General features: G+C 41.7%; 2 protein-coding genes across 6 annotated transcripts in view; one reads left to right on the top strand and one right to left on the bottom strand.

The window, feature by feature from the left end:
* Positions 1-5,326: 5,326 nt before the first annotated feature.
* GSTK1 (glutathione S-transferase kappa 1) lies at positions 5,327-19,687 on the top strand. The gene is made up of 8 exons (XM_081944602.1): positions 5,327-5,589; positions 9,790-9,871; positions 13,153-13,281; positions 13,453-13,553; positions 13,971-14,006; positions 15,161-15,277; positions 16,320-16,413; positions 19,185-19,687. The coding sequence occupies exons 1-8, from the start codon at positions 5,449-5,451 to the stop codon at positions 19,226-19,228; spliced, it is 744 nt and encodes a 247-aa protein (XP_081800728.1). The 5' UTR covers positions 5,327-5,448; the 3' UTR covers positions 19,229-19,687.
* A 3,056-nt stretch (positions 19,688-22,743) lies between these two features.
* Positions 22,744-25,785, bottom strand: part of LOC309387786 (rap1 GTPase-activating protein 1-like) — a gene marked incomplete at its 3' end in the record, with an annotated part of 81,349 nt that continues 78,307 nt past the window's right edge. For all 5 annotated transcript variants that reach the window (XR_014174662.1, XM_081944601.1, XM_081944597.1 and 2 more), the window contains one exon: positions 22,744-24,528. Coding sequence is in view for 1 of the 5 variants with exons in the window: in XM_081944598.1 (XP_081800724.1) it covers positions 24,511-24,528 (18 nt within the window). The remainder of the gene's footprint in view (positions 24,529-25,785) is intronic.

The following is a 25,785-nucleotide window of genomic DNA, read 5'->3' as shown; positions in this document are numbered from 1 at the left end:
TCTGCCAAAACAATCATCTCCTGGCACCCTCTCAAACACATATTACCTAACCTTTCTAAAGAATCTCTTTCTCATTGCAGTTGCAGATTGCGAGATTACCAAGGGAACTTCATTCCGGTGATGGGAAAGATGTCGGTGTTGGTAGAGTACAAAAAGTTTAAAGGCAATTTACCACTCATCGTCGTTGCCAACCCCTTGGCTAGCCTGCTGGGTATTGAGTGGTTTGAACCATTGGGTTTGAATATTACTGGCATTCACGCTTCTTCTGTTGATGATGACTTTGACAAGCTTGCAAGAGAATATGACGATGTGTTTGATGGGACATTGGGTAAATATAAGGGTACCCCTATTACACTTAATTTAGATCCACAGGTAACCCCAGTTAGACTGAAGGCTAGGAGGGTACCATTTGCTCTTAAAGCTAAAGTGGAGGCAGAATTGGATAAATTGGTCCGCCAAGGGATCCTGGAACCTGTAGATTATTCACAATGGGAAACCCCAATTGTAATCCCTGTAAAGGCAGGTGGGTCCATTAGGATCTGTGCGGACTACAAAAATACATTAAATAGAGCCCTACAATCTAACCCGTACCCTGTACCAGTGGTGCAGTACTTACTGCATTCCCTGGGACAGGGACGGATCTTCGCTAAGTTAGACATGGCACAGGCTTATCAACAATTGCCTGTGATGAGGCAACCACCAATGCACAGACAATTGTAACCCATAAGGGGGCATTCCGCTGCAGGAGGCTTCAATTCGGAATCTGTGTTGCCCCAGGTATTTTCCAATGCCTAATGGAGAGGCTACTCCATGGTCTGGACGGGGTAGTCCCTTATTTCAATGACGTGTTAGTGGCAGCAAGGGATGGGGCAGTCCTAATCCGCAAATTGAGGGCAGTGTTACAGAGATTCAGGAACGCTGGACTACGTCTAAAAAATAGTAAATGTCACCTGGGAGTACCATCAGTTGATTTCCTAGGGTTCCGCATTGATGCTGAGGGCATTCATCCCACCAAGTCTAAGGTGGAGGCTATCCACAATGCCCCTACCCCTAAATCAAAAAGTGAACTTCAAGCATTCCTTGGGCTACTGAACTTTTACGCGGTTTTCCTACCGCATAAGGCTTCCGTGGCTGAGCCCCTACACCGTCTGCTGGACAGTGCTGCAACCTGGCATTGGGGCGAGAAGGAAGCTGCAGCTTTCGCTAAGGTTAAGGCACTCCTCACTTCATCGGCGGTCCTCGTGCAGTATAATGAGCAACTGCCTCTAACACTCACGTGTGACGCTTCACCTTATGGCGTTGGTGTTGTTTTAGCTCACAGGTTACCTAACGGGAGCGAAGCACCTATAGCTTACTTCTCGCGCACCCTATCGAGTACCGAACGTAATTATGGGCAAATCGATAAGGAGGCACTGGCGGCTGTGGCAGGAGTCAAACGATTCCATGAGTATTTGTACGGCCGTCAGTTCTTGTTGGTCACCGACCATAAACCACTACGGGGCATTCTGGCAGGTGACCGACAAACGCCCCAGATACTTTCACCAAGAATGTTACATTGTTCAGAATTCCTAGCATCTTATTCATACCGACTAGAACACCGGCCAGGTAAAGACTTGGGACATGCTGACGCGTTAAGTCGCTGCCCCTTGCCCATACCGGTTACAGACCCTGCTCCTATGTCCACAGTCCTAGCCATTGAGGACATTAAATTACCACTCACGGTGACGGACATTGCAGCTAGCTCTAGCTTAGACGAGGTGCTATCTCAGGTTATCGACTATATACGAAGAGGGTGGCCAGCAGAAATCATAAAGAAGGAATTACAGCCGTATTATCGTAGGCGAACAGAACTGTCCGCCCTTCATGGGTGTGTGTTATGGGGCAGCCGGGTCGTAGTGCCACAAGCTCTTCGAAACCGAGTATTGACAAGATTGCATGAAGGGCACCCGGGCATCGTACACATGAAAGTGTTGGCCCGTAGCGCAGTCTGGTGGCCGAGGATGGACGAGGCCATTCAGACATGCATGAGCCAGTGTCCTCAATGTCAGGCTACTCCCGTGATGGCGAACCTATGGCACGCGTGCCACAAGTGGCACGCGGAGCCATTTGTCAGGGTTAAGCCAAAATGGAGGGGAAGGGGGAGGGGGAAAGCGAAGAGGGCTTTGTTATCCTCCTTCTCCTTCTCCTCCTTTCCCCCTCTGGCTCGAACACGGCGCCAGGGCCTGGCAGGCAGCAAACGAGTCGGAACCTGCCGACCGGAGGAAGAGGGCAAGAGGCGGGTCCTGTGAACGGCGGCAGCAGCGGGAGTTGCGACTATTGCAATTGTGGTTTTAAGCGTTCCGAAGGCTTCAGGGAAGCCTCTGGACGTTCCCTGAAGCCTCCGGAGGGCCTCTGGGGGGGGCGGGGGAGGCTCTTTTCGCCCTCCCCAGGCTCCTATAAAGCCTCTGGAGCCTGGGGAGGGCGAAAAAAGCATGTAAAAATTGGGGGGGGAGGGCGCATTGTGCGCGCATGCACACTGGGGGGGTGCGTTGCATTATGGGTGCGGCACGCCCACACACGACCCCCCCGCGCTCCCCCTACTTGTGGCACGTGAGCCAAAAAAGGTTCGCCATCGCTAGGCTACTCGGTCTGCTCCACCTAAAGCGGAGCCTCGGGTATGGGAGACTCCTTCTTCCCCTTGGTCTAGATTACATCTAGACTTTGCCGGCCCAGTACAAGGAACCATGATATTAGTGGTAGTGGATGCCTTGTCCAAATGGATTGAAGTAATACCAATGGGCTCCACTACTGCAGAAGCCACGATCAGTGCTTTAAATAAATTATTTGCATGCCAAGGGCTGCCAGACATTGTGGTCACTGATAATGGACCACAATGGACAGCAGCCATATTTCAAACATTCTTAGCCTCCTTGGGCATTAGGCAGGCTCTAACAGCTCCATACCACCCAGCAAGCAATGGTTGTGCTGAACGGGCGGTCAGATCAGTCAAGGAAGCGTTGAGGAGGATGGAGACAGGAAGCTTGCAGGATAAAATAGCTAACTATGTTTTTAGGCAGCACACTACCCCGTGCCCATTGAACAACAAAATGCCCGCAGAAATCCTCATGGGAAGGAGATTGCGAACAACTTTGGATAGATTGCACCCTAATTACGCCACTAATAAAAGCCCCTTAATAATGGCCAAACAGCGGCAGTTCCATAACAATGATTTGGTCTTCGCCCAGAATTTTGGGGGGTCTCCTAAATGGGTGCCAGGGACAATAATAGAGGTAACAGGACCCTGCTCTTACAGGGTCCTACTAAGCGATGGTGGGGTTTGGCGGAGACACGTAGATCAGGTGCGCCGCCGAGAAACCACAAGTGGTGCGGAAACGAATGAAGAGTCGAACACCGATGAATGTGCTACCACATACCCTGCTGCATCTCTGCCCGATGCCGACCGACAGAACCCTGACGCCGCACCGCTCAACACTGAAGATCCGGCTGAGTCATCTCGACAACACGAGCTGGACTCTCAGACACCAACAATACCGTTTCCATTGACAGCTCCAACTCGTACACTTTCAGCACCAAGGCCAGGGTTCCTGGTACGACGTTCAGAGAGGACCCGGCGCAGGCCGGCGTATCTCTCAGACTACGCATGCACGTTACGGGGGGGAAAGTAGTGTTATGTCCCAGCTGTCAATCAGCACAGCTTTGGACATACATTGGTTAAGCATGAGTTAAGCTGTGTTTCTACTGGTTAACGTTAAGCTGTGTTCCTATTGGTTAATGGGTTGACAGCTGTGGGTTTAAAATAAACTGTCAACCCAGAGTTCGTTGTATTCGTTCTGAAGCAGTGGTGAATAAACCGTTCTGTTAAAAGCTTCCGACTCTCACATTGAATACCCGTCCAGAATATATAAAAAACCACACCAAACTTGATTGCAGAAAATCTGACTTCAGCAAGAGTGGTCAATGCCTGGAATGCACTACCTGACTGTTATTACATCCTCAAACCCCCATAACTTTAACCTTAAGCTGTTTGTTTACCTCAACCCATTCCTAAGAGGTCAGTAGGTGTGTGCATAAGTGTACCATCCTGCCTAACATCCCCATTTATTTGTACCCATTTCTTGTGTTCTTATTCATGTTTATTCTAATTCCTGTTACCTTTTACCTGAATGACAAACTAAGTGAATAAAATGAAAATAATCTAATGGACATCAACAAAATCAATAAAACATGGCTTTCCTCATGAACTGTCACAGATTATTTTACTTTGCTGTATTTTCACACGCGCTAGCTGCAAGAGGGCTTGCAAGTACACTTGGCATTCCCTGCCTAGGAAATAAGAGGTGCAAACATTACAGAAAGTACTAGTGTTATGGTGTTTTTAGAATTTGCTCATAAACCACCAGTTGTTCATTTTCGATTGTTTCGATTAGAAATGCGTGCAGCTGGATTATTTTCCTATTTAAAGGCTTTGCTGGGTTGAGAGCAAGATCTCAACTGATGCGGAATCCTGTTGGGAATTGCCACTGTCTCGTATAATTTGTTCACCGTGGCTGTTCTGTAACAACTAATTTTGGTCGAATTTCTTAAAGTAAAAAAAAACTCAAACAAAACAAATAATTTATTCTCTCCATTAAAATTAAGCACGCAATATTCAGATTTCCACAATCCTATCCAAACCTAGAATATTAGCTTCCCATACTTTGATGGATGGGAAATAAAAGAAGCAATGGGTGGAAACTAATCAAGGAGAGAAGCAATTTAGAACTGAGGAGAAATTTCCTGACAGTTAGAACAATTAATCAGTGGAACAGCTTGCCTCCAGAAGTTGTGAATGCCCCAACACTGGAAGTCTTTAAGATGATGTTGGATAGCCATTTGTCTGAAACGGTATAGGGTTTCCTGCCTAAGCAGGGGGTTGGACTAGAAGACCTCCAAGGTCCCTTCCAACTCTACTATTGTATTGTATTGTATTGTAGAACACAAACATAAAATTAATGTGTATAGTTAACAGGGAACTCATTTCTTAATAGCATTTCATTACGATTGTGGGATACTAACAATCCTGGGTACCTGATGACCGGGAAATAAACTGTCCTCAACCTAAAAGATACACACCACGCACTCCTGTAATTCTCAAATCTAAAAAAATGGAAAAGCACGAAGATCCGAAGGTTGCGCTGCAGATACTTTTCAACTGTTGCAAGCAGCCCCCTCCCTCCCTCCCGTAAGTGGGAAGGAACTGGTGCTTTCCTCTCTAGCAAAGCTGCTGGTCGTCGTTAACGTTGTTGTGGCTGCTGCGGCCGCCCAAGTGACGTTTCCCCGCCTTCCTCCGCTTGCCGAGAGGGAACCCTGGAGTGGGTTGGGCTCCGAGAGCCGCACGTGACGACGTAAAGCGCGTCTTTTGGTGGGGGTGAGTAGGGGGTGTTGCCTTCTTCCCTTTGCTTTGGAGGCATGTTGACCCGCAGGTTTTCCCTCGTCAACCTGGCTTTCCGACGGAGCATGGCTACAGGGCGCGGAAGTTCGGGAGTCAGCAAGAAGAAGGTGGAGTGTTTCTACGACGTCCTATCCCCCTATTCCTGGCTTGGCTTTGAGGTAAGAGCGCTGGGAAAAGCCATGTGGAAGCAAAGCCGTTCCCTCTGACCTTGTGTCTTCCAAATCAAGCAGAGCCTGCGTGGCTCAGGAGCCTACCTGTCGGGCTTCCGTCTGATTTCCTGCCGTGTTAAGTGCGATTTGGAGTAGGATAAGAATAGCAATGGTAATTTTTTAAAAAAATGCTCTTGTAACTAAGCGCAGTAAGACTTAGAAGGGTAAATCTGCAAATCTGCAAGAATCAGCTTTGATTCTTGTCCTGTGAATTGCAGCTTCAGATGACCGGAATTTTCTTGGTTTAAAGTCCAGCGTCATGCTGTTTGCTAATGTGGAGATGCACGACAGCAGGATAGGAGGACGGCCCTTTCTTGAAGTCCAGCTGCCTTTTGGAAAAAGCACTTGGGGGCAACCATGACCTGGATGATTGAGAATCTCCATTTGCAAACGGGACCTCTTTACACCTGCATCTTGCAGTGAGGAGTACCTTCCCTCCCTCCTTCTGTCAGCTGGGCCAGCCTCCAAGATACAGGTGAAACTCGAAAAATTAGAATATCTAATGCACGATATTTTAATTTTTCGAGTTTCACCTGTACTTCGTTTTAGTATTCTTCCTGTCACCATTTAAGTATTTTTCTTAACAGTTAACCATCTTTTGATCCCTGGTTGTCTTGTTCCTCTCTCTAATAAGTTTGTGCTCCTGGAATTTTGGGGGATTTCCCCAGCCTTAGGAAAAGCCTCTTTTGCCCTTGACAAAAGTTTGCAACTTCTGGATAATGTTCAGTATACTATGAAATCCTCATCTGGAAATACTCCAGCCTAGAAAGAAAGGAGTAGAGGGAAACTTCCCCCTCCCCCAATTGCCAGCAATAATCACAAAACTACTAGGACTTTCTTGGTTTCAACTTTGACCCACTTCTCTGTGGCTGCTGAAAACATTGCAACATTTGTCATTTCTGCACTATGTATATGGATTGTAGGTATGTTGGGACTCGAGTGCAATATTAAACTAAGCTGTGTAGCAATAAGTCACTTTAGTTTGAATTATTGGACTTTGGAACTATTTGTAAATATGGAGTGTGTTGCCTTGAATTGGATGAAAACAAATCCTGATATATATGAATATTTCAAAATACTCTTGTCAAGCGGAAAGTGGATCATATCACATATGGATTCATTATATACAGTTATAGTATATATATTTGGTCTGCAAGAATGCAAGTCTAGATGTTTAGGGGTTTCTGCATCTTTTTGCTGCCATCTAGTGGTGATCCCTATTTTTGCAGTCCCTATATGCTGTGTACAGTATTCCAATCTTGAATGATTACAAAATATGGCTTCCACTACCAGGGTATCTTAATGTATTATTTCCAAATTTATCAATTTTACCTGGGAAATATATTAATTCCTGCTGTGAAAGAACTGGTTTGCAAATAAACCAAATAGTTAACTTTGCTTATTAGGAAAAGAAAGCCATGTTTACTGTGATGTTTTGATTTCTTTATTTTACTAATGTAGATTCTTTCACCTTTCTTCTTTTTCCTATAAAGAATGTTTAATATTTTCGGTCGTTTGATGTCAGTGGGCTATGTGGGCTATGATGTATAGTATTAGTTAAAATATCAAAGTACTTTATTCCCATTTCAAATTACAGTTAAATAAAGTCCTCAACTTAAGATCAGTCGCTTAGTGACAATTCAAAGTTATGACAGACACCCCCCCTCCAGCTGCTAAAATAATAAAGATGGGTTTTTAAAAAAATAGTCACATTTTGTGTTTAGTTCCTGTGATACTTTACTTTTACTGGATTTATATCCTAATAAACTTACACCTGATTTTCAGCAAACTTATTATGATCTTCCATGATAGTACAGCCTATAAAGGTTCATGCCAAATGATGAACTTGTTTGCTTTTGGAGCCTTGCCTTTAAATAGATGCACGTGGAACCATTGTGGTATAGTGGTTATAGTATTGGACTAGGGGCAAAGAAGCCCGGCTTCTGCTCCACCCACGCTATGGAAATTCTGGGTGACTTTGGGCTAGTGGCTTCCTCTCAGATCAACCTACTTCAGAGAACTATTGTGGGGAAAAATAAGGGGAAAGGATGTCATGTATGGCATTCTATGCTCCTGAAGGAAAATAGATTATAAATAAAATATATAGTGGGGCAAAAAAGTATTTAGTCTGCCACCAATTGTGTAAGTTCTCCCACTTAAAAAGATGAGAGAGGCCTGTAATTGGCATCATAGATAGACCTCAACTATGAGAGACAAAATGAGAAAAATCCAGCCAATCACATTGGCTGATTTGGAAAGAATTTATTTGCAAATTATGGTGGAAAATAAGTATTTGGTCAATATCAAAAGTTCATCTCAATACTTTGTTATATATCCTTTGCTGGCAATGACAGAGGTCAAACGTTTCCTGTAAGTCTTCACAAGGTTGGCACACACTGTTGCTGGTATGTTGGCCCATTCCTCCATGCAGATCTCCTCTAGAGCAGTGATGTTTTGGGGCTGTCGCTGGGCAACACGGACTTTCAACTCCCTCCAAAGGTTTTCTATGGGGTTGAGATCTGAAGACTGGCTAGGCCACTCCAGGACCTTGAAATGCTTCTTACAAAGCCACTCCTTCGTTGCTCGGGCAGTATGTTTGGGATCATTGTCATGTTGAAAGACCCAGCCATGTTTCATCTTCAATGCCCTTGTTGATGGAAGGAGGTTTGCACTCAAAATCTCATGATACATGGCCCCATTCATTCTGTCCTGTACACGGATCAGTCGTCCTGATCCCTTTGCAGAGAAACAACCCCAAAGCATGATGTTGCCACCCCCATGCTTCACAGTAGGTATGGTGTTCTTTGGATGCAACTCAGCATTCTCTCTCCTCCAAACACGACGAGTTGTGTTTCTACCAAACAGTTCTATTTTGGTTTCATCTGACCATATGACATTCTCCCAATCCTCTTCTGGATCATCCAAATGCTCCCTAGCAAACTTCAGACGGGCCCGGACATGTACTGGCTTAAGCAGGGGGACACGTCTGGCACTGCAGGATCTGAGTCCCTGGTGGCGTAGTGTGTTACTGATGGTAGCCTTTGTTACGTTGGTTCCATCTCTCTACAGGTCATTCACCGGGTCCTCCCGTGTGGTCCTGGGTTTTTTGCTCACCATTCTTGTGATCATTTTGTCCCCACGGGGTGAGATCTTGCATGGAGCCCCAGATCGAGGGAGATTATCAGTGATCTTGTATGTCTTCCATTTTCTAATTATTGCTCCCACAGTTGATTTGTTCACACCAAACTGCTTGCCTATTGCAGATTCAGTTTTCCCAGCCTGGTGCAGGTCTACAATTTTGTTTCTGGTGTCCTTTGACAGCTCTTTGGTCTTCACCATAGTGGAGTTTGGAGTGTGACTGTTTGAGGTTGTGGACAGGTGTCTTTTATACTGATAACAAGTTCAAACAGGTGCCATTGATACAGGTAATGAGTGCAGGACAGAGGAGCCTCTTAAAGAAGAAGGTACAGGTCTGTGAGAGCCAGAAGTCTTGCTTGTTTGTAGGTGACCAAATACTTATTTTCCACCATAATTTGCAAATAAATTATTTCCAAATCAGCCAATGTGATTGTTTGGTGGTTTTTTTTACATTTTGTCTCTCATAGTTGAGGTCTACCTATGATGCCAATTACAGGCCTCTCTCATCTTTTTAAGTGGGAGAACTTGCACAATTGGTGGCTGACTAAATACTTTTTTGCCCCACTGTATTTGTGATAGCTGTCTTTTCCTATTGCGGGAGCACCCAAGTTCTTTTACTCTCTAATGTTACAGATGTTGCTTTGCATTTTCTGATTTCTAGTTCTCAATACAGGTAGTCCTTGACTTACAACCATTCATTTAGTGATTGTTCGAAATTACAATGGCACTGAAAATAGTGACTTATAACAGTTTTTCTCATCTACGACTATGGCTCATATTTATGAATGTTGCAATGTTCTGGTGTCATGTGATCACTTTTTGTGACCTGACAAGCAAAAGTCAAGATTCACATAATAATTCTGTTGCTAACTTAACGACTGCACTGATTCATTTAAGAATTGTGACAAGAAAGTTTATAAAATCAGGCAAAACTCAATTAGCAATGGACATTTGGGGTCCAATTGTGATCATAAATCGAGGGCCACCTGTAATAATCCCTGTCGTCTCTAGATTATTTGCAGGTACCGTCCCATCTGGAATCTAGATCTGCATTTGCGGCCAGTCTTCCTTGCAGGGATAATGAAGGCAACTGGTAAGTAAGTAATTATTCAACCCAGTTCAGGTGAAGCAACTAGTTACAAATGTAGAGTCGCAAAACACTAGATCAAAGAGATTGGTGAAACATTGCATGTTTGTTTTTCTTATGTCTTTCTTTAAAGGAAATCTGAACTAGCTCTATTATATGTTTTATCTATATCTATATCTATGTGAAAACACTCACGCAGGAATCACAAATTCTCCAGAACTGTAAAGCCTATAAACTTGAAATTTGGCACATATGTTCCTCTTCGCTTCTAGGTGCTCGGTATCAAAGAATTTTTTGAAATGATCATCAGAGCATTAGTATTTCGTATATTATTATTAACACACTCTGATGCTTAGGAGTTAGACATTCTACTCCCTATCCCAACCTGAAATCTTGGATGTGGGTGTGGCCAGTGCATGACCTGCTAGCTGGGAGTTTGAAGAGGAGCTTGAGGGAGAGAAGGGGATACAATAGGTGAGGCTTCTGTGGGGCAAACCTGAGAGATAGAAGGAGATAGGATAGGTGGGGTTTCTGTGGGGCAAACCTGAGGGAGAGAAGGTGATAAGATAACGTATTTTTCGGAGTATACGACGCACCCTTTTCCCCTCAAAAAAGAGGCTGAAAATCTGGGTGCGTCTTATACACTGAATACAACATTTTTTGCCTCCTGAAACCCCGCCCCCTTCACCAAAATGGCCGTGCATAACTTTTTGAAGGCTTTCAGAGAGCTCCTGTGGGCTGGGGAGGGCAGAAATGAGCAAACGACAGCCCATTTTTTGCTCAATTTTGCCCCCCCCCACGCCTCGCGGAGCACTCTATAAGCTTCCTAATGCCCTTTTTTTGACAAAAAATGGGCCCGTTTTCACAAAAATGGGCCTGTTTTCACAAAAAACGGCTCGTTTTTTGCTCCCCTCCCCCCCGAAACACTCTACAAGCCTCCTAAGGGCTATTCATGCCCTTTAAAAAAAAACCGAGCCCATTTTCACGAAGAACAGGCCGTTTTGAGGAGGTTTGCAGAGTGCAAAAACTTTTTTTAAATTTGCCTCTTCAAAACCTTGGTGCATCTTATACTCCGAAAAAATATGGTAAGGGGGTTTCTGTGGGGCAAACCTGAGGGAGAGAAGGGGATAGGATAGGGGAGGCTTCTGTGGGCCATATATACACATATTAGTCTAGAGCAGTGGTCGGCAAGCCGCGGCTCGCGAGCCACATGCGGCTCTTTACACACTTTAATGTGGCTCTTCTGTGTGCCGGGCGCCCGCTCCCCTCCCTCCTCTCGGGCACTTCAAAACAAGCGCCCCTTTCCCTTTTTTCTTTTCGACCCACAATGATTAGGGAGGATCCTGAAGTCGGGCGGGGACGAGAAGCGAGGAGGCAGAAAAAGAAACGGAGGCTAAGGAGCTTCCCCCCCGCCTCCTCCCAGCAAAAATCTAACCGGGGAGCCGGGCGGGCAGTAGCAAATTAGCCGATCATGCCGCGTGATCAGCTAATTTGCTACTGCCCGCCGGCTCCCTGATAAGATTTTTGCGGGGGGGGGGAGAAGCTCCTTTCCTCCGTCTCTTTTTCTCCCTCCTCGCTTCTTGGGGCTCCACCAATGGGGGAGCAAGGCCCGCCCAGCGCCAGGCTTTGGGCTAACACAGAGGTCTGCAAAGGTGGCTGTTTTAAGACTGGTGGACTTCAATTCTCAGAATTCTGGGAGTTGAAGTCCACCAGTCTTAAGAGCCAATTTTGCAGATCCCTGCCTGGGCTAATATGATTGATGCCCTTGGTGGACTTCAACTCTCAGAATTCTGGGAGTTGAAGTCCACCAGTCTTAAGAGCCAATTTTGCAGATCCCTGGGCTAATATGATTGATGCCCTTGGTGGACTTCAATTCTCAGAATTCTGGGAGCTGAAGTCCACAAGCCTTCAAGCTGTCAGGTTTGAAGACCCTGGGTTTTTTTTTCTAAAGGGTTAGTGGTGCAAGGGTCTTGCAACCTGGCAGCTTTAAGACTTGCATGCTTCAATGCCAGAGTTTCTGAGCCAACATGACTGGAGGAGGAATTCTGGGAGTTGAAGTCCACAAGTCTTAAAGCTGTCAGGTTTGAAGACCCCTTGGGGTTTTTTTCCTAAAGGGTTAGGGATGCAAGGATCTTGTAACTTGACAGCTTTAAGACTTGCGTGCTTCAAATGCCAGAGTTTATTGAACCATCCTATGTATTTTCGGTTTTAAAAATGTGGCTCTCAAAATAAATTTCAATCGTGGTTTTGGCGAGATTTGGCTCAGTTGAAAAAAAAGGTTGCCCACCACTGGACTAGAAGACTTCCAAAGGTCCCTTCAAACTCTATTATTCTGTATGCTGTATATGTGGTTGGGTATAAGTTGCTTTTAAAAATTTCCCTTAACATCTTCATTGGAACCTTTATGTTTTGTAAGATATTAATTATTAATATCTTGGTCCCTTTTAAATGAATTCTTCAAGTAATTCAAAAGTTATACTGGATTGGCCATTTTAAACTTTAGTTTAAACATTGTTTAAATGCACTTTCCCCCCCTTTTTTTCTTTATGCGTGGTTCTTTAGTCCCCTCTAGTGTTCATTTGCAACATTCAAAGAATCTCTTTCTAATATAGATTTAATTCTGTTCTCACTGGTGTATTATTTAATTCTATACTTTTCCCCCAAACTCTACAAATTTATTTATTTATTTGGAAAATTTATTGATTTATTCTTCTGGTTTCCTATTCTGTTTATAACTTTCCTAATCCTTTTTCCTTGTTGTCCATATATTGTTTTTAAACTCTTAAAATCTCTTATTTAAAAATCCTTATATCAAAGAGAAAAAAAAAGTAGAACACTAGGTGTCAAATTAAACTTGTCATTTTTGAAGGTCTTTGATATTTATGTGATCTTTAAAGTGACCATTTCCAAAGTTAATTAGAAATGAGTGCAGACGAATTATTTTCCTATTTAAAGGCTTTGCTGGGTTGAGAGCAAGATCTCAACTGATGCTGAATCCTGTTGGGAATTGCCACTGTCTAGTATAATTTGTTCACCGTTAACTGTCTACTTGGCTGTCCTGTAACAACTAATTTTGGTCAAATTTCTTAAAGTAAAAAAACTCAAACAAAATAAATAATTTCTTCTCTCCATTAAAATTAAGCATGCAATATTCAGATTTCCACAATCCTATCCAAACCTAGAATATTAGCTTCCCATACTTTGATGGATGGAAAATAAAACACAAACACAAAATTAAAGGTTTACTATTGAAATCATATTTTGTGAATTGCAATCTTTTGCAACAGGGAACCAGCCTCCAGCAATGCTTCCCAAGAGAGGAGAGTATATGCTAAAGGATATCAGTCGAATGGCAAAGTATTGCCAAGTGCCAATGAATGTACCGAAGGATTTCCTAAACACTGTGATCGTGAAAGGTAATAAAAGAGATTGTTTTCTCCAAATTGGTGCCAGTTACGCATTTTGGAAATAATGGTTTTTGCTAATGTGGAGGACATTAGGAAGTAGAAAGTCAAAGATGTTCTTTTAAAATTTAGCATTTATACAGCTTTTTTGTGCATGCTTATATATGTCTCTACTGTCTACAGGAAGTCTGCCTGCCATGCGTTTCATCACTGCTGTGGATATAGCAGAACCTCAGTTTCTGGAGTCTGTTTCTAGAGAACTCTGGATGCGTATTTGGTCCAGGGTAGGTATGGAAGTCCTGCACACACGTGCATCTCTCTTGGCATTTTTCTACCCTCTCAGATAATCACTTAGGCAAGAAAGTTAAAATCATCTTAATGAGACTTGCATGCATGTGAGTCAACTAAGCGAAATACAGAACTATGTGGGGACTTACGGGAATTTAAATATTCTTTAAGACCCAATTAAATGAACATTAATTAAATAAATAAATAAATTCCAGCTATATCTCATTTTCCTCTTCATTCTCTCCCTATTCCCCAGGTAGGTTAAATGGACCTATTTCCAATTTCATTTAGACAAAGGCCATTGTTGTCCTTCATGGTTTTTGTTTAGTTTTGTTTTCTTACCTCACTATTTTCCTGACCCATCTTATTCACAAGCTTTATTAATCAGTTGCCATATTTTTTTGTTTTTCCAGGATGAAGACATAATTCAGCCAGAAAATATATTGGCAGTAAGTTCCTGCTCCTCTTCATGTTCTTCTCTTGCTCTTCTCCTTCAGGGTGGTTTGGATGCAAAAGGACTGGTCTGTGCTTCTGGCTGGATAATTCTGAAAGAAGTTTCAATTGGACAGTGTTTAGATGCCTGCTGTCCTAAGTGTGGGACTCTTGTAAGACTGCCCATGCAGAAGGGAACCTGTGTGGCTTTGTTCTCTTCCTCAGTCACGAATTCTTTGAAGAATGTAGACGTCTTTTATTCTTTTAAAATTAGCAAATTGGGAGAAAATACGTTTGTCTGTAGTGTTATCACTAAATCTGGTGCATGGAAATGCAGTTTTCCTAGGACTTAAGACTATTAAAGCCCATACAATCTGTAGTTTACTTTTTAAAAGAATTGTATGCTACTTAATTTATATGGAATATTACCTCAAAGTCAGTAAATACTCTGCATACTGATTCATTCACCCCTAGAATCTTTAGGCAGAAAAATCTCAGCCTAAGACTTGAGATCACGGTGAGAAGAGGAAACTTTTAGCCAGAGAGACTAATAATAACCCAGAAGGAATCTAATACTAATTTTATGGCTAATAAATTTTAAGAAAGGGCATAAGCTTCCACATGGGGCAGGTTATTTCATCATACTTCATCATGAATTGCAGCTCACACAAGCTGAGGCCCTTTCATAACATTTGCTGCTCAGAGAAAGTGCTGCCAGACTCTCTGTGATTGTGGACTGCTGTAGATTATCGTCTTAACTGTTGAAGTAAAAAGGGAAGTCTTATGTGAAAAAAGGGAATCCATTGTCTAAAGAGAATTTAAGTATTTTAGTAGGTAAGAATAGAAGTTAAATCAATACCAGCAAACCAAAAATAAAATGTTGAACAATTTGAGTTGGGCCATAAGTTTAGTATGCTGCTCCTTTGATAGGCCATTTTGTTTCCAGTTCAATTAAGTGACATTATTAGGTATTTTTGCAAACCTCTTCTTTCCTTTATAATATCTCAGGTAGTTTATGTGTCTCAACATGGAAAGCTGCCTGAGGTTTTATCCAGTCAACTTTACACTGCCCAGAACCACTGGGAAATTGGCAGTTAAGAAATATGTAGTATAAATAAATAAATAAACTTGGCTGCATCTTCTAGGATATTTGGTTTCCCCTCTCCCTCAGGCTGCAGAGAAAGCAGGGTTGTCCTCAGGTAAAAGCCAGGAGCTTCTGAAAATGAGCACCTCACCTGAGGTGAAGAACCGTCTGAAAGAGACAACGGATGAAGCCCTGAAGTTTGGGGTAAGCGCCAATATTTTATGAAATATATCATTCAGTCACAGTCTGTTTTCAAAAAGATGTAGGATCTTGGGAAGCTGAATTCTTTCATGCTCCGATGAGCAACTTTGTTGGCTAATGAAGTCACCTTAGAAGACCTATACCCCCTCGGAATCTTCTGACTTATTTTTCCTGCATCTTTGTAATTATTATTATCCATAGTTTCCAATTGAAATATTGCTGTCATATTCACGAAGAGCAAGGCAGATGGTCAGCCTTATAATATAATATAGCACAGCAGCAAGGTAACTAACTGCCTATTATTTCCCATTTAGTGAGGTATTTTACAAAACTATTCCATGCGCAGATCAGCTTGAACTGATGTGTAATAATGCTTAAGATCTGTTTATGAGGATTGATGCATACTTGTGTGCCAACATTATTGCAGTGAAAAGCAGTGAGCATAATCCACATTTGGTCCAATGGGAGATAAGTAAGGTTTGCTTAGGAGCAACCACACATGTGCTTCTTAATCTCACTTAAGCTTTATAGTTTAAGCTAAAATGCACCTGCATCTACCAAAGTATAGATAGTTGGATGGCTGGCAAGGTGTTCTGAACTGTGAAAAACAGTGATACTCAGAAAACTCAAAAAGTTGGCAAAAAGCAAAGACTTCGTAAAATTGGGAGATTTTTGCAAGTGTGACAGTTGACTATCTTTACTTTTATGGCTTTTGTCCTGTTTTCTACTCATCCAGGCGAGCAGGTAAATTTTGATGGTATATGAATCTTGAATATGTTTCCCAATAAAATAGCATTGGTGTGGAGGCACAGGTGAACTGGATCCATTTTCCAGTTCTTGGAAGGGAGGGGGGGGAGCAATAATGTGCTTTTTTTTAAACTTTAAAAACTGTCCTTGGGGAAATTCAGGTTAAATGTGCAGCCATCTAATACAGAAACTAATTGACACATTGGAACTCTTCTGGTTTTCATCTGTTACCCTGAACTACGTCATTACACGAAGCAGAATTTTCTACTTATACCTTATGTTGGGTTTTCCCAAGTAGGCATTTGGGATGCCATGTTTTGTTATCCAGACTGACGGACAACCCCAGCTTTTCTTTGGTTCAGATCGTATCGAACTACTAGGAAATGTTTTGGGTGAGTGTTATTAATATTTTTGTTTTGAATTATTGAGGAGTTTTCTTTAGGTTCCATAATGGACCAAAAGTTACAAAAGATTATTTTGTTTGCTTGTAGCTTCCATAATAAAGGGAAAAAAGGAAAATCTTGAATGTCTTGGGTTAGGAGGAAACTATTTTGCGGCTATTATCACTTAACAATATGGAGGTTGTTTGCTATTGTCATCTGTTTTTTTTTTCTTTTATGTTACAGTGTGCCCCAAAACCTGTTTAGCTTTTTCAAAATACTCAAGTTGACATCATGCAGCTGGGTTCCCTGTTACTTCAAACAGCTTGCTATTATCTTACTCTATCTCTGAGGACCTTAGAACAGGGGTCCCCAACCCCCCGAACATGGCCTGTTTTAAACTGGACCGCACAAGCAATGGGCACTTGATTGGAGGACGCTTGCGTGTGAAGCTCCACTTGCGCAAGTGGAGAGTGCTTGCATGCGAAGCTCCATTCATTCAAATAGAGCTTTGTGCGCTAGCATTCTCTGCTTGTGCAAGTGGAGCGTCACACATGAGCACAAGCGCCCTCCACTCACTCCATTTGTGCGCTCACACCAATGGAACTGTGTGCGGGCACATGCGTCTGCCACTTATGCCCAACCCATGTTGGGCCGGCCCACCAAGATTGAAAGGTTGAGGACTGCTGTTTTAGGAGGCATGTATAAGTGTTGTGTTTACTGAGCACTATAAAGAAAAAGGAGAGAAATATGTGTAACCAATAATTTACAAAGAGATGTAAAATGTCCTCATAATTTAAACATTATGTAAGTAGGATGTAATTTACCCTCTGTATAATTCTACTTTTGTTCTAAAGCTCATGAAAGAGGAAGAAAGAAGTTTTTTCCTCACCGATGCTTTCATCCAAATTGCTTTTTGCTCTTGGGAATTACTTTAGATAGCAGAAGTAAGAAAGCAAAGGAGTCTGAATGAAACTCATTGGGAAAAAAATGGAATAGATAATTTTGGAGCACAGAGCAATTTATTTGTTAAACTGCCAATTTCCTTTACAGGGGAAACAATCTGTTTGGTGGTTTTTTTATAATTTGATTGACCTAGTAGGGTTTTTTAAAGTGAAAATGTTAAGGTTGCCCTCCTCTGCATTTTAATCTGGAAGTACTGCTTGAAACAGAAGAGTTTTAAGATGTCAAGAGCAGTCTAAAATTAGGTGAGATCATCCAGAGTTTCAACTAATCAGCAAGTAATGCTCTGGAAATACTAGAAGAAAGCTGCTGGAACATAGTGGCTAGAAACATCCTCTGGCCAAAAGCATTTAAAATTCATTACATAAATTTCCAGCTAAGAATATCTAACAATCTTGGTATAGCCATTACTATGGATCTAAGCCTCATTCATTTATTACTGAAACAGAAGCACTACACTGGATTGAGATTCCTCAAATAGTGGCTTGCAAGCAGTTATGCATTGAATAAATGTAATACCTGGAGATGTGGATTGGATTAGGCTGACTTCTTTTTTTAAAAAAGAATTTTATTGGTTTTTAAACATTTATGGGGAAAGGTAAAGGGGTACATAGAAAATTTTGGCAGCTCCCATGCTAGTGGTAGAAATCCCTCCAAATCTCACAATTTTTACAATATTAAAAACAACATATAAAAGATAAGCAAAAAACAGAATCTTATTCTACATTGTATCAACCATATGTTCAATCATTTTTCCTTTGTTACTTTCTAGTATATCAACAATTACAAATATTTCAAATACTTTTATTTTTGTGACCTGAGCCTTTTCGATATTGCTCCTTCCTCCCTGTCCCCAGGTGGAGCCAAAGCCCCCCCCCCTCTTTCATATCTTGTACCTTGCTACCCTTTTCACTACCTTCCCTGTGTTCACCCTCTATGTTTTTTAATGAAGGCTTCAGGATTAGGCTGACATCTGAATTCAAACAAGCTCTTGGGGGGGCATGTCAAAAATCAAATATGTGAGGATAACAGAAGTAGTAAAGTGTGCCTGCAAAGTGCTAACTATAGATCAGACATATTTCAGATCTTTTCTTCAGATCTCAGCACTTTCTTTGGCTTTGGAACAAAGTTCCTCTATTTCTTTCAATTGTGGAAGAGTTTTCAGGACCTTCGATAAAAAGTTCTAGGGCAGGGGTGTCCAAACTTGGGAACTTTAAGACTTTTGGACTTCAACTCCCAGAATTCCCCAGCCAGCCATGCTGGCTGGGGAATTCTGGGAGTTGAAGTCCACAAGTCTTAAAGTTCCCAAGTTTGGACACCCCTATTCTAGGGTCTAATATACAGTGCAGTATTTTGGGCTGCACAATAAATATTTCTCAGATACTTAGGAGGATCATCTCTCTTTGCTTCTTCACACTGTATTTTAGGGCTAGGATTTGAGTAGAGTAGGTACAAATCATACTTTGGACTCAAGTCTTGAATACAGTTGGGCAGCCAGGAATATTGAGTCAAACTGGATCTTGTGAGGTAATAAAGCAAATGCAATAATGTTTTGTACTAAAGAGGTGTGTGAAATATTTCAAGCTCAAAACATTTTAAGTTTAAAATGCATTTCAGTTTTGCCAGAAGTGTTTGCTAAATGGCCCTTGAGACAGGGTTAAAACACTTTAGTAAGATGAGGGCAACTGTTCTGTGCTCGAAATGTTTCAGATTTGAAAGTTTGTAGTGTAGGATGAGGTGTAATTAAATTTATCCTCATTTGTGGCTTTAACCTGTTTTCTGAATTTGATTTTTTTGTTTGGTATTGATTTTCTTCACAGGAGAGAAGTGGCTGGGACCAGTTCCCACATCGTCTAAGCTCTAGTTCTCAGGAGCAATGAGAAAAGTCAGCAACCTAATAAAATTATAAACATCATATCCTTCCTCCTTTTACAAGATGACTGGCATTGGAACTGGCTTAATATAAAAGATCAGAATAATTGCCTTCAAATACCATGCAACTGCCAAGATTGAAGCTCTCAGAGCAGAGAGCTGTTATATAACCCTTCTTGCAACAACTGAGTACCAGGATCTAGATGGCTCCTAAATGTAATGAATTGTCATACAAAGATCCAGGAGTTCAGTTCCTGATAGAATAATATCTGGTTACCTGCGATTGATGATTCCCCCAAAAGATGAAACTGGCTACCTGGTGGTCAAGATAACTGACAATTTACATGTGTTAGGAATCTTCGGTAATCCGGATGCTTGTCTGCAAAAATTATTTTCTCTGTCTTTCACCCTCTACCGCAGCCACCACCGCAACGAGCTATTATAAGTCTTGTTGAGAAAAGCATCTGTCTGTAAAAATATGTATAGGTTACTTTTCACCATCATTTATATGATACTGCATTTTATACCCTCTCCTTATTTAGCAACAGCATTGTTCCAGAAACTTTGTCATTAAGGGAAATAGTTTCTAAATAGGTGTGCATTAGAGAGAGAGAGACAGATGCTGTGAAAATTACTGGTTGCTGCCTTCTCATTCAGATGAGTTTTCATACAACTAGAATAGTGTTACTTTCACTCCAGTGTGCATTGTTCTTAGGTACAAGAAGCTTGGTCATACGTGTGCATTTGGTCAGAAAATGAAATTTTATTACCAGTTACTACTGTTGTAGATGTAAACAGTCATTAACCAAGGTAGTTGCTAACTGAAGAGTGATTATACATCCCACCTTTTATCTATGAGCCCTGATTGACCCATGACGTTCCCTATCTGTTTTCTATGTTTCAGTGAAGAAATAATAGGTTGTCATCAAACTGGAAAAGAAATACTGCCCTGGAAACACTCATTTATTTGAATGTGTCAGTGTTGTGTTATACATGTTACGGGTACTAATATAGCCCATATGATAACGTGATTTGAAAGGCCAATTGTGAGGGGGGGGAATGTCCATTATAACACAAATTCCAGCATTCATACTGATTTATATCATTTATATGTTATTGTAATTGATCAAGTGATACTAAGGAACCTCCTTTATATAAATTGACCTGATAGACACAATTTTTCATTTTCATGGTGACATAAATACGGTATATTAAACCAGTTATAAAAATCATTGCAGGTGGTATGGGACTTGAGTGCACATAGCTGGGGGCATCTATTGGTTGAAAGGCAGACATTTATAATGCAAATTTGCATTTCTGTGGAAAGGCAAAGTTTGAGGAATGGGGCAAGAGATGAGGGATGAATGAATTCTCACTTGCTCATGAGGAGGGTTTATGAAAACATCTTGGCTCACTGCACCATTCAAGGAAGTTAAGAGGTTTTCTGATTCAAATAAGTACACAAATAGTATAGTGATCTAGCGCCTGGGCTGGCTAAAACACAAACGTTCATTCTCTGTCTTATTTGAGATTCCTAGCTGTAATGGACAGCAAAGCTAGGGTTGACAGCTACCTGGAAGCCGCTTGTTTTCCATGCACACAGGCTTTTCCCCGCTCTAGCCTCCCGACCATCCACCTGAACTCATGGAAGTGAGAGAAGCAGATAGGACTGAATTTTTTCCTAGGTTTATCCGGGAAAACGGACGGGGGCCTGGGAAGGAGGACACGACAGCCGGACAAACCTAGGCAAAAAGCCAGCCCTCACCACGCCCAGCTTCACTGACAGTGGACTTGCAAAGGGCAATCATGAACTGCTGCCTGCGTCAAGCTAGACTGGGGAGAGGAGAGTAGAGAGAGCAAGTGTAGGGAGAAGGGAAGCCAGGCAAAGGGGCGAGCAAGGGGTTTGCCATAGCACATGCACATTCCCTCAGCCCCCTTCTTTCGGAGGACTACTATCCGCTTGCTCCTCTCCTGCTTGTCTGCCTCTCCTCTCACCCTATTAGCCAGTCTGCCAGTGGGCTAATGGGGTGAGAGCACACCATGTTTGCAATGGGGGGAAGGTGTTTGGGGAAGGCAGCAGGGGAATGGGTGGTGGTGGTGGAGAGTCTCCCCCTAGTTATGTAGACAGAGGTGCGCTTCAGATTTCGGTAGCCCCCCTAGGAGAAAAAAACAAACTGCGGCTTGGGCCAGGCTAAGGTACTTGAATGATATATGCAAAACTAAAGTTTCATTATAATATGGAAGCTTCTCTTTCAGTTGCTTGTTACATGTTTTTATTATTTGTTTATTTCTTGGCACTGGAAAACCTGTTGTATGAGTAATATCACACAACCACTAGGAATGACTGTCATTTTAAGGTATACCGTATTTTTTGGACTATAAGACACATCGGAGCATACGACACACCATGATTTCGAAGAGGTAAATTAAAAAAAAAGTTTTTGCACTCTGCACGCCTCATTTTTTGCAAAACAAAAGGGCATGCAGAGGCTTTGGGAGGCTTGTAGAGTGCTCCTGGGGGTGCCCCCCCAAAATGGCTTGTTTTTTGCTAGTTTTTGCCCTCCTCAGCCCCCAGGAGCACTTTGCAAGCCTCCCAAACCCTCTGCATGTCCATTTTTGCAAAGGGGGGGGGGGTTGGTAGGCCAAAAATGCTGTATTCAATGTATAAGATACACGCAGATTTTCACCCCCTTTTTTGGGAGGAATAGGTGCGTCTTATAGTCCGAAAAATACGGTATATTAAACCAGTTATAAAAATCATTGCAGGTGGTATGGGACTTGAGTGCACATAGCTGGGGGCATCTATTGGTTGAAAGGCAGACATTTATAATGCAAATTTGCATTTCTGTGGAAAGGCAAAGTTTGAGGAATGGGGCAAGAGATGAGGGATGTGTTGAATGAATTCTCACTTGCTCATGAGGAGGGTTTATGAAAACATCTTGGCTCACTGCACCATTCAAGGAAGTTAAGAGGTTTTCTGATTCAAATACAATTGAGAACAATCTGCTTGAATACAGGATAATTTCAAATTAGACATTCCACAAAAAGAAAAGGTTGCTAAGATTTTTTGTGCCTTATATACACACTGTGCTTTCTTTGCTCAGATTTCCTTGCAATAGCGATTGTCTTCTTTTTTGACTGATAGGAATGTTTTAAAGGGGTGCTTTTTCCTCCAAATTAAACATTCAGTTTGAATCTTAAATTGTGGGGAAGTCAGAGCTAGGATTTGTAAAATACTTGAAATATTAAAGTTGGTGAAGAGTAGCATGAAAGGGATTTGTTAAAATGTCTGAACAAATTGAGACAATTGCATAAAATAAAGCAGGAAAAAAAAACCACTAAAATAATAAACCATTCTTCTAACTTTTTGTGGTTGCTTTAACTTCAAGGTCTATTTAAGTAAATATGTTTTCTTAAGTATTTTAAGCTGGGTGGTGGTATTTTTGCATATACTGCCTTTATTATTATTATAGTTTAAGGTAGTTTCTCACCATTTTTTCCTTTCAGATTGCGGGTCCCAATTGTGATCTCTCAGCAAGAACTATCCATAAGCCCCTTTCCTATCTTGTAAAAGTCCACCCATCGAGCACATTGCTCTAAATGTATCTGTTCATGCTTCACTGCTTTTTGCCATACATACACACTAATGGAGCAGTAAAGAATAATTATTGTAATTACATGAGAAAGGGAGATGGAAAGGAGCCATTTCCACCAATATTTACCAGGTATCCCTCCAGGAAACAAGGCAAACTGAAGCAATTTATGTAATTTGTTGTTAAGGATTTGCTTTTTTGTATCCTGCCTGGGGGCCCACAAGAAACATGCTTAATGATGTCATTATGTCACTAGAGTAACTAAGATCAAAAGGGGGTAGGTTAAGGAAAGTTAAAAGTGTAGAATGAGTATCTCAAGCCATTTTGCCCCCTAAAACATCCCAATGGAAAAATTAAGATTTGCAAAATAAAGTAGACAAGATGTCAAAGGTATCTTATGGTATGCAGCTTACCAACCATGGTCTGTATAGAGCTTGGATACATTGACCCTTTCATAACTTAAGAACCCTAATTTACATAGACAGAAGATATGAAATTGGTGGCAAATGCTTTTAATTTAATGTCAGTTGGCAATCTGTCACAGGTCTGTTCTCATTTCTGAACAGTTAACTGTTTGGAGGTTTTTTTTTTAATGAAGAGCATGTAAAACGAGCTCTAGGACTATAAATACAATAGTGATATTAAAATAGCTTCTAACATTCTTAAATACACAATAATTGTTAAGAGCAGGGGATAGGAGAGATGTTATGTTGTGATACAGATATTGAGAATGGTTCTTACAGGTTCTATACAAACAATGCAAACCACACTGCTATTGTATTTGAGAGTTTTTATCAAAGCATTATTTGGTGGAATATATTTCTACTAGGGCTTATGAACTCCCATAATTAAACATTTTAGGTGAAATGTTGAAGTGTTAACCAAGCTACAGATCATTATGATTCTCAGGCCTCCCTCTTTCAATAAAACCTTAGATGTTTGTCAGCTTTAAACAAAAAAAAACCACACACACAAGAATGAATTGGTCACAGTAGTCTTTTATTGCAAGCCCAAGACACATCACAGACATAACAAGCATTGGACAAGGAGTCATAGATTCACATTTACAGGTTTTGGTTCTTGATGGCACAAAGACTCAGGGAAGAGGGTGGCAGTGATACAGTGAAATATTTAACAGATCTGAGGAATCTGATGAATAATGAAACAAATGCTCTTTGTCTCACACACACACACATGCTCTTTGGCACTATGTGTCCTGCCTATGCTGCATAATGCAGTTCTGATGTTTTGCTTATGAACCAGGTATAATCCTGGGAGCACTAAGATATATTCCTCTTTTGAGGCCTTCATGCTGAAGAATGAACACAGATACAGCCTTCTTGAAAGGGCCCTGTAGGACACCCAAATCCTTCCAAGTGGGATCTTGGATATCTAAATTTTAGCTGTAATAACAGAGAAAAAAGCACTCCTCTTTTGTTTGCTTCTAAAGCTATGGCAGGTGGGAGAGCCCTCCCTCTTATTTTTAAAGATTTAGATTGGTTCCGCTCTCCTGAGGTTGCTGAATTGGAATGATACATATGGATGAGTAAAATGCCACATTTGGACTCTGATTCCTGACTGCCTGTGGTGCAGCTGTCAATGAAGCAGAAGGGCCAGGTGAGGCGTTTCTGGGAATCCACCATTGTTTCCTCTGAATTCCAAAGTGAACTGCTGTGAGTTCTCACTTCAGCAGCAGATCCTACGTACAGAGAAAAGATGAAGATAACTCCAAGAACCAACTAATGGACAGATGCGACCACTGAATACTGCAGGGACATTTTCCTCCTATACTTCAGCTGAGATGGATAAGCTTAATGAAGAGAGAATCTCAGCCATGAATAAACATAAAGCCTTGTATCATTCATCATAGCAGCTGGGAAGCCAAAACATCATTTTCAGCAACTTCATAAAGAATGACCACTTGTGAATAGGTGCACAATTGGATGAGTAAAGCTTATAAGGTGGCCAATTTAATATTTGCAGCTTTGGAAAGTAACAGTGCTGGAAAACAAGTTGAAGTAGTCTGTAACAGGTGGGTTGCTATTTTTTTTTTTTTACTACCGGTTCGGGTTCGTATGCGCAGAAGCGTTCGGGTGGGTGGGCGGAGTCTCCCGCCGCCGCTACTACTGTTTCAGCCAATCCGGGCCGAACTGGCAGCAACCCACCTTTGGTCTGTAAAGGGATGACCATAATGTTCAAATTAATATGCAACAGGAGAAATCTGATTTAAAACTGCTGGTAAGCCAAGAAGTTCCATGGGCTTGTTAACAAACCTGCCCTAATCAATCTTACAGGAAATACAAGGAAACAGCTATGTAGATTGCTCAAAAACTCCATCAGACTCCTTGTTCTGTTGCAGAAGACAACAGTGTTCCACAGAGCAAGGCTGTGGAAGGTACAAGAAGCTATAACCTTGTATTTGATAAGGATAATGCTGTAGGGAATAAGTAGGCAGAAGGCAGTGATCAACCAGAGGTGGATTCAGAGGGTTTCCTGTTAATTGTGGTAACACCTTTATAAAGTTGTCAGAATATCTTGACAACTCGATATCCATTCAGTACTCGTGGTGCTTTAAAGCTTGTCTTTCTACAATGCTCAGGGGAGAAGTAATGTTCCAACAGAGAAATGTGTTAAAAGACATTATCAAGACTAAGGAAGAAGCTACATACAATATTTGCATTTTTAAAAAAATCCCCTCTCCCTTTGGGAAATTTCTCCTCTGCCCCACTCTTGACCATTTGCTGTAATCCACAAAGGATGCACACCTCCCAATGACAGTGAAAAAGCAGTAATAGACAGAAACAGACAAAACTAGCTAGTGAGCTCAGCGATGATTCAGCAAATAATAAGTCACAGCAATGAGAGGAGATGGGCTGGAAAAAGGGCACTGTGGGGAATCAAAAGGATGCAGTATTAAGGAGTTAGCCAAGTTATGAAGTTAGCCTTGATAAGATAC

Source organism: Natrix helvetica (genome assembly GCF_964273705.1).
Source record: "Natrix helvetica genome assembly, chromosome: 2".
Classification (NCBI taxonomy): Eukaryota; Metazoa; Chordata; class Lepidosauria; order Squamata; family Natricidae; genus Natrix; species Natrix helvetica.
Note: the sequence above shows the minus strand (reverse complement) of the source record. Positions and strands in the feature narration are given on the sequence as shown.

Excerpts from the sequence above, each read along its gene's own strand:
- GSTK1 (XM_081944602.1), top strand. The coding sequence starts at position 5,449 with ATGTTGACCCGCAGGTTTTCCCTCGTCAACCTGGCTTTCCGACGGAGC. Across the intron at positions 15,278-16,319 it reads ATGAAGCCCTGAAGTTTGGG|GCATTTGGGATGCCATGTTT; the intron begins GTAAGCGCCAAT and ends TTTCCCAAGTAG. Across the intron at positions 16,414-19,184 it reads ACTACTAGGAAATGTTTTGG|GAGAGAAGTGGCTGGGACCA; the intron begins GTGAGTGTTATT and ends TTTTCTTCACAG.